Source organism: Silurus aristotelis, assembly GCF_946808225.1.
Source record: "Silurus aristotelis genome assembly, chromosome: 3".
Lineage (NCBI taxonomy): Eukaryota > Metazoa > Chordata > Actinopteri > Siluriformes > Siluridae > Silurus > Silurus aristotelis.
The window spans coordinates 28,083,736-28,097,203 of record NC_139576.1 but is presented as its reverse complement, the minus strand read 5'-3'; the positions used below and the strand labels follow the sequence as shown (position 1 = coordinate 28,097,203).

Here is a 13,468-nt window from a genome sequence, read left to right as displayed (position 1 = left end):
TCATGAATAAATGTATGTTGCGTTAAAGGTTTTTTTGTTCGCCTATTTTTATTAATTTTCATTTATTTACATATTTAATTGTGCATTAATAAAATTAGTGCTGTTAAAATTAATTTGGGTAAACGTGTTATTAACGCGTCAATTTCGACAGTTTTATAGTATCAATCAATAACACTGTGCAGATCTATTATGTATTTTATTTTTGTACAAAAATATACAATTCCATAAATGTAATTTATTAAACATTATTTAATTTAATTAAAAAAATTTCTTTTGTTTAAGAACAAAGGAAGCTGATCTGCTTAAGGCACTTGGTGACGGCTGGAGGAACGGGCTTTGTGAGTTCTTTCTTCCATGATTCCAAAGCCTTCAGAGCGACTTTGGGGTTGCTGGGTGCCAGATCATGAGTGGCATAAACCAATGCGAGCTGCACCTCCCACGGCAAATCTGCACACAAAATCCATCATAAACTTAGGACTTGCTGAAGCACTTTTCTGATGATAGAAAACTAAAAATCAGAGAATAAAGATAAAGATTGATAAAGGACTTGTTTATTTGATCCTTTAGTTACCTTTTAAACGTTTTTGTGTCCCGAACTCAGTTATGCTTTTTGCCAGATCCTCGACTGATGCTGCCATGTTCTCCTCAAGGCCTTGTTGGCCAAGTTGCCCTGTTTAAGATGGACAAAGAACATGAGGAAAAAACTGAAGAATCCAGAAATAATGTGGGATAATGCTCTAAAACAGGATTTACAGGAAACTTACCAAGTAGCCTTATAATTGCTGCTACAGAGACATTTTTAAACTGTTTTTCCTCTGTTTGTGTTCTCAACAGCCAAATTTTCAAGTTGGGCCAAACATCCTTTCTAATAAATAAAATAATTAACATATTAAGTGTTAATTCTAGCAGTAATAGATTGGCCATTGTGCTTGTACCATCAATTGTAAGTTTATGCAACAAGAACGGAAAATTTGCAGTATTTGGGACACACTGTCTCATATGAGTCTTAAAAAAACTGGAAAGATGAGAATTAAACACGTTGAAGCAGTTTCACATTCAGTACCGTATAACATGGGAGACGGTCCAAATCCAGCCCAATTGTGCACAGAGAAGGTCCAGGCTGAATACGTAGTCCCAGGCAGCAGGACAGAGATCATCACCATACCAACTGCTCTTCTGGAATGTCAGACTTGTGTCTTCCAGAAGAGCCTTCAGTGTGCTGGTGATGGTTCTGTAGATGTTTCCTGGAGGCTCCTGGCAGAAAATACATATTATTTAAAAAAAAAAACAGATCAATGAAACAATGTTTACAATCATTTTATAACCCCTATTTATTACTCTTATGTAAGGAGGAGTCCTAGAAAATTACCTCCAAATGACCAAAAGATTTTAAACACAAATTAAAAATAGCACACGTTACTAAAGGGTTTATGTATCAGACAGTAGCAGGGGTAAATAATGCTCTAGAATAGTACATGAGTATGTAATTTAAAACACAAAGTTAGTTTGTTTATTCAGTAGTGAGCACAGTGTCACATGGTTCTATATCACTTCCTTTATTAGAATATTATGAAATACAGATTTATTTGCTTGCATGTTTATTGCACTGATCTGATCATTTTGTCATAAACAGTGTCATTAACACTGGAGTTAAGTACAGTTTCTTTGCTGCTGGTTATCAGCGTTTACTCACACTAATAATAATAAAAGTCTAAAATAGTGATGTCCTGTAACACCTTTTGCTTAAATTAAGAAAAAAAAATTAAATACTTATTAATTTTTAAAAAATGAAATACTTATTGATTTTTTTTTTTTTTTTTTAATTAATTTTTTTTTTTTTTACTCTTAGTTGGAGCAGCAGCTACTCTCTATGGCACATGGAGGAGACGCTAGTGCTAGTGAAGCTACGACAGCGGGGATTTAGAACTGCGCTCCCGTCGATTCACCTGGCGAACCTCCGCTCACTGCTGAACAAAATGGACGAACTAACTCTTCTCAACGGAACAAGCAAAGATTTTGCATGCTCCGCTGCACTCTGTTTTACTGAAACTTGGCTCAGTTACTCAATCCAGGACAGCGGATTACTTCTCTCGGGCTTCCACTTACACCGAGCGGATCGCGTAACGGAGCTATCGGGCAAAACGAAAGGCGGCGGAATCTGCTTTTACATTAACGAACGTTGGTGTACAGATGTCACAGTGCTGGATAAATACTGCAGCCCAAACTTGGAATCACTGGTAATAAACTGTAAACCGTTTTACTCACCGCGGGAATTTTCCTCATTCATTCTGACCGGAGTTTTACATCCCACCGCAGGCCAACGTGAGTGATGCACTGCAAAACCTGGCAAACCAAATATCCGGCTTGGAGCAAAAACATCCGGATTCTCTTTTTATTATCCTTGGAGACTTTAACAGAGCAAAACTAACACTTGAACTTCCAAAATACAGGCAACATATTAACTGTCCGACAAAAGAGAAAAACACACTGGATCATTGCTACACCGTTCTTAAGGACGCATATCGCTCTGTACCCCGGGCAGCTTTAGGGAACTCTGATCACTGCTTGGTTCATCTTATTCCAACATACAGGCAGAAACTAAAATCTGTTAAGCCTGTAGTCAAAAAAGTGAAGAGATGGACCAGTGAGGCAAAGCAGGAACTACAAGACTGCTTTGACTGCACTGATTGGAGTGTCTTTGAGGCTGGGACTGACAGCCTGGATGAGCTGACTGACACTGTGACATCCTACATCAGTTTTTGTGAAGACATGTGTGTGCCAACCAAAACCTTCTGCAAGTTCAGTAACAACAAGCCATGGTTCACAGCCAAACTGAAAAAACTTCGACATGCCAAGGAAGGTGCCTACAGAGGGGAGGACAAAGCACTGTACAAGCAGGCCAGGAATCAACTGACAAGAGAGATCAGAATAGCCAAAAGATGCTACTCTGAAAAGCTAAAAAGCAGGTTTTCAGCTAACGACCCTGCATCAGTGTGGAAAGGCCTGCAAGATATCACAAACTACAGGAGACCACAGCAAACAAAGACCTGGCTGACGACCTCAACACCTGCTACTGCAGGTTTGAGAACAATATCTTCACACCTCTCATCCAACCCAGCCCAATGTCTGCCACCATCACACCTCTGGGAACCCCTCTTACAACTCCTCCCAGCACTCAAGTTGCGCTCACGATTTGTGAAGAGGATGTGTATCGGCTCTTTCAGAGACAGAAGACAAGGAAAGCCCCCGGCCCAGACGGTGTCTCCCCCTCCTGTCTCAAAGCATGTGCTGACCAACTAGCTCCCATCTTCACCTCTATCTTCAACAGATCACTGGAGCTGTGTGAGGTCCCCTCCTGCTTTAAACTTTCCACAATCATCCCGGTCCCCAAGAAACCCTCCATTACTGGACTGAATGACTACAGGCCTGTCGCTCTGACATCTGTCGTCATGAAGACCTTTGAAAAGCTGGTATTGGCCCATCTAAAGAAGGTGACAGAACAGCTGCTGGATCCCCTACAGTTTGCATACCGAGCAAACAGATCGGTGGATGACGCAGTCAACATGGGGCTAAACTACATTCTACAACACCTTGACTGCCCAGGAACATATGCCCGGATTCTGTTTGTTGACTTTAGTTCGGCTTTTAATACAATAATTCCAGGAATTCTCCAGTCCAAACTCCTAAACCTCACTATACACCCCGCCACCTGTCAATGGATCACCAGCTTCCTGACAGGCAGAAAACAACAGGCGAGACTGGGAGATGTTACCTCCAGTATTCGGACAGTCAGCACTGGTGCTCCTCAGGGATGTGTCCTTTCCCCACTGCTATTCTCCCTTTATACAAATGACTGCATATCAAGTGACCCAACTGTCAAACTCCTGAAATTTGCAGATGACACCACGCTCATCGGACTCATCCAAGATGGTGACGAGTCTGCATATGAGCAGGAGGTGAAGCAGTTGGTGTTATGGTGCAGTCAGAACAACCTTGAGCTGAACACACTCAAAACTGTGGAGATGATAGTGGACTTTAGGAAACACCCTTCAACACCACTTCCCCTCACAATATCCAACATCCCTGTGTCATCTGTGGAGAACTTCAAGTTTCTGGGCACTACCATTTCCTAAGACCTGAAATGGGAATGCAACATAAACTCGATTCTGAAAAAGTCCCAGCAGAGGATGTACTTTCTATGCCAGCTAAGGAAGTACAGTCTGCCACAGGAGCTGTTGATGCAGTTCTACACTGCAGTCATTGAATCTGTCCTGTGCTCATCAATCACCATCTGGTTTGGAGCAGCAACAAAACAGGACAGAAACAGACTGCAGAAAACTGTTAAAACAGCAGAAAAAATCATTGGTGTTCCTCTGCCCACTCTCCAGGACTTGTACCAAACAAGAACCAGAAACCGGGCAGAAAAAATCATTAATGACCCTTCACACCCTGGTCACAACATCTTCCAGCTCCTCCCTTCTGGCAGGCGCTACAGAACTTTGTTCACCAAAACTGCCAGACACAGGAACAGTTTCTTTCCCCAAGCAATCAGCCTCACTAACAACTGACCATAATTATATTCCCTGCTCATATCTATAAGTACTGCACAGAACTTATCAGTCAGTCATCAGTCAGTCATCACATCATCTGTATATGTTGCACACACTATGGCTGCTATATACTGTACAAAGTTTTATAGTAACTCTCTAATCATACCTGACACACAATACTGTCATTTGCACTACCATGCACTCTCACACTTTATGTACATTACTGATGTACATTACTGATCTGTATCCCTATTTAATACCCACACTGTCTATACTGTCTCACATTGTCTGTATTGCCTTGTATAGTCTGTTTTTGTCTTGTCTTGTCTGTTTTGCCATGTATAGGTTTTATTTATGTCTGTACTTTTGAGAGTCACTAACAGCTGGAACCAAATTCCTTGTGTGTGTCAACACACTTGGCCAATAAACCTGATTCTGATTCTGATTCTGATTCTGATTCTGATTTAATTCAACATGAATTTATAATGAATTTGCTCCATAGTTGACATGGACATTGGAAATTAAAAGTAGATTAAGAATGCAGTAAAAGACATGAAAATTCCAGGTGAAAAACGATGTTTAATGACTGTTCTGATGACTGTTGTGATGAGAATCAGCTACTTACCGTATGCCAGTGCAGATATTTGCTGAGCAAGTAATAAAGCTTTCCATATGCCTTCATTTTGCACACGATGTGAATGGCTTTGCATAAAGGGCTGTTTAGGGAGAAAACACTTGGCCATGCTGTCACCATGACCATTATCAGTTTTGGGGCTTCAGAAAAGTCTGCAAAGGAAACAAAATGATACCACAGTTTTAAAATACATTTTAAAAATAAAATACAAAACCAAAAACATTACACAATTGGCTTCCCTGTATCACTGTCCAGATTATTTTTAGGATATATGTAATGAAATGTCAATATAATCTCACTTTCTTTAAGAAATCTGTAGGCGAGGACATGTGCTTTATGAGAGTCTCCTCTCTTTTGACACAATCCCACATAAACCCTACAGAGAGACTGCAGGAGTTCATGTCCCCTAGACTCTTTCTCCTCCTTGATCTTGTCCAAAACCACTTTCAGAAACATCTCTGCTAATGACTAAATGAGACGGAAGAAAAAGATCAACCAACATCCAACTAAATAAAACATGTATTCAAGTCATGCATTTAAAACAAATATTAGGGAGTGAAGACTTGACTGTAGATTAGGTTTAGAAAAACTACTAGACTTTGCATGAACCAAAACTTAGAGTAAACCTTTTTACATGACAAATCATATCTACTGTTCAATTTCAGAACATCAGGACCAGTGAATTAGGGATTGACTATTAAAAATAAGAAAACTCATATCCACATCTAAAGAATTGCATGCACACTAAATAAAATGCATGCATTTAAATTGAATGCACACTAAATAAAACAGAAGATAATCACTGACCTCGTTTACACAAAACCTGGAAATGACAAATTTTTCTTCATATGTTAGAACAGGAAGTTCACATTTTCTGTTAAGTTGTGCATCAATTGAGTTTGGTGATAAAACATCATAACAGGAAATCTCTAGTGTTTCCAATGCACTAGTGATGAGGGATTGTGTTGTGTGTTTGTGAGGTGCAGCATCAAGTCGAGGCTTTTTAGCAGCACTGGGTGGTGGCATGTCTGATGCAGCTCTCTTTGCTCTCAGGTTTGTCTGAATTTGATTTCCTGAGATGGAAGATTCGACATCTGACACACAAGCACACGCACACACACACACGCACACACGCACACACACACACACACACACACACACACACACACACACACACACACACACACACACACACACATTAATCATACTATTTTATACAATACAATGATCTTTGCTGATAAAAATTTTATAATTAATTTCTTACAGCAATTCTAACAAAGAAATTCACATTCATAAATGATATTTTCTCCATATTGTTTATTTTGCCTACGTCCAAGATATTTTTACTTGCCACTGTATTTTATAACACTGTCCAGGAAACTGTCAGGTCTCTGTGTACCAAACTCAAACTCCTGACTGTTACACATTAAGGTTCATTGGGATGTTTACATTGGCAACTCTTTCTTCATTTAACAAACAAACATAAATCTGGCCTTGTTGTTTCAATACTTTTTGGAGAAGAATGTACATAGCTTTAGCACAGGCTAAAATTAAATTGTACATCCCAATGTAACATTGGGATTAAACATCAAAATATACCTTAAACATCAAAATATACAAAAAACTCAGAGAGATTTCAGTTTTACCCTTGTTCAACTCGTTCTCCAGTTTGGAGAGTTTTTTCTGTAAAAGATCAAAAAACAAACATCAACCGACAAATCCAACACAAGTGCATGTTTCATTTAGTTACAGTTGTCACTGAAAGATCAAGTATGAATGCATTGAAATCAAAAGAAAGTACCTCCATTAAACAGATGCTTTTCTCAAGGCTTCTGACTTCGAAATTCAGGTCTTGGATTTCCAGATTCTGACTGGTGTTAGCGTCTGTAAAATAAACACAACAAAGTCAGTATACAAGGAAGTGCTTAATGTGTGATTACAATCAGCAGTAATGAGGCAGTAATGAGCACAACATATCTTCTTTTTTAAGGGAGATTTGTCAAGAGTAATACATATTCAAAATAACAGACGGGACGGGACAGAGGGTCATGAGGCGGCCATACGAGAATTACATACTATTTTATAAAAAACAGAGGTGGCGAAAGTACACACATACTTCACTTAAATAGAAGTACAGATACCGTATTTTCCGGACTATAAGCCGCTACTTTTTTCCCACGCTTTGAACCCCGTGGCTTAAACAAGGAAGCGGCTAATTTCTGGATTTTTCCTGGGTTTTTCCCAGTTTCACAAACTTCAAGCCAAAAAACTGAGCCCCATAACATTAGACCAATAAAATCAGGGGAACCAATGAAACGCTTTATATTAAATCAGATGCGCTCCCACTGAATCGGGCCGCACCACATCAATAATATGGATGCTGTTTCTCTGACCTTTGACCTGCCTCTCACTTAGACTGTCTACAGGAAAGGAGATTCATTTGTCACGCTGAAAACAACGGGGCATGAAAAAACGCACTTCACTTGTGTTCTGAGCTGCACAGCATCTGGAGAAAAGCTTCCACGGGTGGTGATTTTTAAACGCATGACGATGCCAAAAGATAAACTCCCGAGAGAAATTGTTGTGAAAGGAAGAAGGAAGACAGTGAACAATGACTTTCTTGGTAGGCTACTGTTTAGATACAAGCTGTGTAACAGGCACCGTCTTTCGTTAAAGCCTGTGTAAAGTTCATTAGTTTCTGTGTAGACAACTGCGGCCTATAGACAGGTGCGGTGTATTTATGTTCAAAATAAAAATCTTTGTCAAATTCCATGGGTGCGGCTTATATTTGGGTGCGCTTTATAGTCCCCTTTATAAATTACAGTACTCATGCATTTACTTGAATTGTTATAGTAAAGTTGACTATCTTTTTTCCTCAAGTAAAATTAAAAAAGTTTGGGCTCTGACATGTGCTTAAGTAAAGGGTAGCCGTTACTACTACCTGTTTTAGTGTCACGCTGGAAACTGGACCTTGCATCATATTAATATTAGGGCTGTCAATCGATTAAAATAATTAATCGCGATTAAGCGAATGATTGTCATGAGTTAACTTACAATTAATCACAACTTAATTGCACATATTTATCTTTTCTAAACATACCTTAAATTAATACTTTTTAAGTTTTTAATACTCTAATCAACATGGGCATGGACAAATATTTATGCTTTATGCAAATTTATGTTTATTATTAGTGAAACCAAACTCAACATAGAGGACATAAAGACAAAATATTCGTGTAAATGTTTAAAAGAAATTATGGTGTTTTTAATTCGGAAATCATCAGGACACAAAACAGAACCTTTGCTGTGTTTTCACACGGACGGTTTTAATTTTCAGTTGTGCTGCAATATGCATCATAAACAAATGTTTAGTGATTAAAAATTATTTTACTCATTTATTTTTTTTTATATCTGAGTGAAGAAATACATGAATAAAGTGAATAAATATGTGTTGCTTTAAGGGTTTTAATTTTGCCCTTTTTTTATTATTTATATTTTTTATAAAAATAGTAACAGAAATTAATTATTACTTTAAATTGAATTAAATTAATTTGTGTTAACGCGTTATTAATGTGTTAATTTTCACAGCCCTAATTTTTATATTTTTATTTTTATATTTAATATAAAAAATACACACACAGACACACACACACACACACACACATACACACACACACACACACACACACACACACACACACACACTTTCTCAGTCTGCCTGGAGAAACACTTTCCTCTGTAATCGAAATATACAAAAACTCATGAGGGATTCAGTATTACCTTTGTTCATCTCGTTCTCTTGTTTAAAGAGTTCTTCCTGTTGAGGTTCATAAACAAAGATCAACTGACAAATCCAACACAAGTGCATTTAGTTTCATTTAGTCACAATTCCCACTAAGAGTTTAATGATGTCTGCATGTGATGAGTACCTTAATTAAACGCATGCGTTTCTTAGGGCTACTGACTTTGCTCTCCAGGCTTTGAATTTCCAGATTTTGTCTGGTGTCTGTTTCTGTAAAATAAATACCAAAATAAAATGGAATAGTGCTCAGATCCCACTAATTACATTGTTTATTTAATCGAACTGCATAATGCAGTAATATGCTTGTACTGTTTTACACACTGAAGGCAGAACCATCAAAACTAAACACACCTTTAAGTTCCAGAAGCTGGTTTTCAACACTGGCCTTTCTGTGGAAAAGTAAAGGAAACATTTAGATAGAACTTTAACTCCAATACATATATATATATATATATATATATATATATATATATATATATATATATATATATATATATATATATATATATATATATATATATACAGTGAGGAAAATAAGTATTTGAACACCCTGCTATTTTGCAAGTTCCCCCACTTAGAAATCATGGAGTGGTCTGAAATTGTCATTGTAGGTGCATGTCCACTGTGAGAGACATAATCTAAAAAAAAAAATCAAGAAATCACAATGTATGATTTTTTTTACTATTTATTTGTATGATACAGCTGCAAATAAGTATTTGAACACCTAAGAAAGTCAATGTTAATATTTGGTACAGTAGCCTTTGTTTGCAATTACAGAGGTCAAACGTTTCCTGTCGTTTTTCACCAGGTTTGCACACACTGCAGGAGGGATTTTGGCCCACTCCTCCACACAGATCTTCTCTAGATCAGTCAGGTTTCTGGCCTGTCGCTGAGTTTTAGCTTCCTCCAAAGATTCTCTATTGGGTTTAGGTCTGGAGACCTAATGCCAGAACCTTGATATTGGCTTCTTACAGAGACCCTCCTTGATTATCCTGGCTGTGTGCTTCGGGTCACTGTCATGTTGGAAGACCCAACCTCGACCCATCTTCAATGCTCTAACTGAGGGAAGGAGGTTGTTCCCCAAAATCTCGCAATACATGGCCCCGGTCATCCTCTCCTTAATACAGTGCAGTCGCCCTGTCCCATGTGCAGAAAAACACCCCCAAAGCATGATGCTACCACCCCCATGTTTCACAGTAGGGATGGTGTTCTTGGGATGGTACTCCATTCTTTTTCCTCCAAACACGTTTAGTGGAATTATGACCCAAAAGTTCTATTTTGGTCTTATCTGACCACATGACTTTCTCCCATGACTCCTCTGGATCATCCAAATGGTCATTGGCAAACTTAAGACGTGCCTGGACATGTGCTGGTTTAAGCAGGGGAACCTTCCGTGCCATGCATGATTTTAAACCATGACGTCTTAGTGTATTACCAACAGTAACCTTGGAAACGGTGGTCCCAGCTCTTTTCAGGTCATTGACCAGCTCCTCCTGTGTAGTTCTGGGCTGATTTCTTACCTTCCTTTGGATCATTGAGACCCCATGAGGTGAGATCTTGCATGGAGCCCCAGTCCGAGGGAGATGGACAGTCATGTTTAGCTTCTTCCATTTTCTAATGATTGCTCCAACAGTGGACCTTTTTTCACCAAGCTGCTTGGCAATTTCCCCGTAGTCCTTTCCAGCCTTGTGGAGGTGTACAATTTTGTCTCTAGTGTCTTTGGACAGCTCTTTGGTCTTGGTCATGTTAGTAGTTGGATTCTTACTGATTGTATGGGGTGGACAGGTGTCTTTATGCAGCTAACGACCTCAAACAGGTGCATCTAATTTAGGATAATAAATGTAGTGGAGGTGGACATTTTAAAGGCAGACTAACAGGTCTTTGAGAGTCAGAATTCTAGCTGATAGACAGGTGTTCAAATACTTATTTGCAGCTGTATCATACAAATAAATAGTTTAAAAATCATATATTGTGATTTCTGGATTTTTATTTTTAGATTATGTCTCTCACAGTGGACATGCACCTACGATGACAATTTCAGACCCCTCCATGATTTGTAAGTGGGAGAACTTGCAAAATAGCAGGGTGTTCAAATACTTATTTTCCTCACTGTATATATATATATATATATATATATATATATATATATATATATATATATATATATATATATATATATATATATATATATATGTATGTATGTATGTATGTATGTATGTATGTATGTATGTATGTATATATATATATATATGTTTGTATGTATTATGAAAGCTTATTCTGTACAATATTTAAAAGGAATTGCAAATTGTATTTGCAATTGTGTTTTATATATATGCACGCATAAATTGTGACATAATCCAAAACAATTGCAAATCTTGCATTACTGTTTGCTTTGTCGCAAGTGAATGCAGTGACTCTCATATTTTAAATGGAAAAGTAAAGTCTATTTGCAACTGTATTTCACGTCTTATGAGTTATGACTATGTCACATTTAAATACAATATTAATTACCACCTTTGTGATTTCACTTTCTTTGGGTCGCGTATGTTGCCTGGCAAAACTCTAATGGAAATACAATTCCTTTGCAATTGAATTTCCAAAGCTGTGCACTGAAAGTTGTCAATCAAATTTTAGGAGTGGGACTATATTATTAGGCGTGTTAGTATTGGGAAGTTATGTCACTCACAGTTGATGGCCAAGAGAAGAAATGCCAGTAATATACTTGATGGTTCAGGTTCTCTACTTACATATGAACAATTCAAAAACAAACATGAATTTCCTATTTTGTTTAGAGAATACAAATCAGTGATCAATGCTATCCCAAGTGGCTTTTTACAACTTTATAAATCTCATCTTGGTGCGTGTGATATAGTAACTACATACAACAAACCAACCACAGGTGCCGTTTACCTGTAACAAGTAAAAACATACGCCAAACAATTCATAACTTAAACAAGAACGTTCAAAAAAGTTACTTTTTTTGGGTTTAAATAATTGATAACATAAACTGGATAAAAACATGGCTCATTTCATACAAATATCCTATTCCAAACAAACAGTTCAGTTTCAAATATTACACTGTATTTATCCTGTTAATTCCATATTTTTGAAAAATGTGAACATTGCGGTTCTTTGTACATTTTGCAACCAACAGAAAAATGTATTCCTCATCTTTTTTTTTTACTTGTGATGTGGTACTTGAAAATTACGTTTATAATTTGATTCATAATTATTTAAATTTCATGTTAAAATGACCAAGTTCTATATTCACAATTGTACATTTTCTAAATTACTGCCTAAAATATCCTCTGTGAAATACAAAACCTTTTGAACAAGTTTGATCTAATAGAAAACACAAATCTTCTGTTATTGTTTCGACACTCAGATCTTATTAATGATACATTGTGGGTTTTTTTCTAATTAGTTAGGGTTGTTTACCTTCCTTTATTGCTTTATTTGATTGTTGGTCTGTCTAGTGTTATTTAAATAATATTTTGTTGTTAGCTTATACTGTATATCTTTTACTTGTTTTTTGTTCTGTTAACTGTTGAAAGTTAATTGTATAATTCAGTTTGTGTAACTTGTAACTTTATTTGGGCAAGAAAAAAAAAAAAAGATTTGTCTACACGGTTTCATTACGAAGGGGGCGTGGCTTTGGGGGCGTGGCGCACGCAGTTTAGCTCCTGTGTGATGTCGGGATTTTGCCGGTTCGGTCTTTATGCTCTTTTACTCACTGGACTGATTCTTTTACTTACAGCCACTAAAGGTATTTTTTTGTTACTTTATTAATGATCGTGTTAATGTGATGTTAAGATGTAGGTAGTGTAGGTAGTCTACATTTTGCACTTCTGGTAGATGCCAAACTGCATTTCGTTGCTGTGTACCTGTACTATGCAATGACAATAAAGTTCTTTCTTTCTTTCTTTCTTTCTTTCTTTCTATCTATCTATCTATCTATCTATCTATCTATCTATCTATCTATCTATCTATCTATCTATCTATCTATCTATCTATCTATCTATCTATCTATCTATCTATCTATCTATCTATCTATCTATCTATCTATCTATCTATCTATCTATCTATCTATCTATCTATCTATCTATCTATCTATCTACTGAAGCTAAACTACTTTCATGCTAGATAGAGCTTCCCGGATGTTCTGGGTGAGCACGTGACTAGCACGTGACTAACGCTGAATCCGCGAACATTAATGAAATCAATTAAACTGAAGATCAGATTCGTGAACATGTATCATTGTAGGAATAGATCCAAAACGTGTTTTGAGGTAAATACCGCTGGTGTGTTGACACTTTTGAAGTTGAAATTAATCGCGGTGAGTTGCGTGGTGGAGAAGTTTGACACTTAATAGAAGGTAGTATGTGGGCTGCTGCTCCGCGTTCTGGGTTTTTAACAATACGGTGACGTCATAGAGACGCCAAAACTCATTGTCACTTGTGCTCTATGTGGAGGCGGATAGTC

The 13,468-nt window shown here is 37.4% G+C and overlaps 1 protein-coding gene across 1 annotated transcript in view; it reads right to left on the bottom strand.

Moving 5' to 3' along the window:
- Positions 1–277: 277 nt before the first annotated feature.
- LOC310724205 (little elongation complex subunit 1-like) overlaps positions 278–13,468 on the bottom strand; it is a gene marked incomplete at its 3' end in the record, with an annotated part of 61,106 nt that continues 47,915 nt past the window's right edge. The window contains exons 3-13 of the mRNA XM_083537948.1: positions 9,338–9,375; positions 9,114–9,196; positions 8,965–9,001; positions 6,986–7,068; positions 6,831–6,867; positions 6,132–6,278; positions 5,176–5,336; positions 1,064–1,254; positions 765–865; positions 572–670; positions 278–447 (exon numbers count right to left, since the gene is read on the bottom strand). Coding sequence (XP_083394074.1) covers positions 278–447; positions 572–670; positions 765–865; positions 1,064–1,254; positions 5,176–5,336; positions 6,132–6,278; positions 6,831–6,867; positions 6,986–7,068; positions 8,965–9,001; positions 9,114–9,196; positions 9,338–9,375 — 1,147 coding nt within the window. The remainder of the gene's footprint in view (positions 448–571; positions 671–764; positions 866–1,063; positions 1,255–5,175; positions 5,337–6,131; positions 6,279–6,830; positions 6,868–6,985; positions 7,069–8,964; positions 9,002–9,113; positions 9,197–9,337; positions 9,376–13,468) is intronic.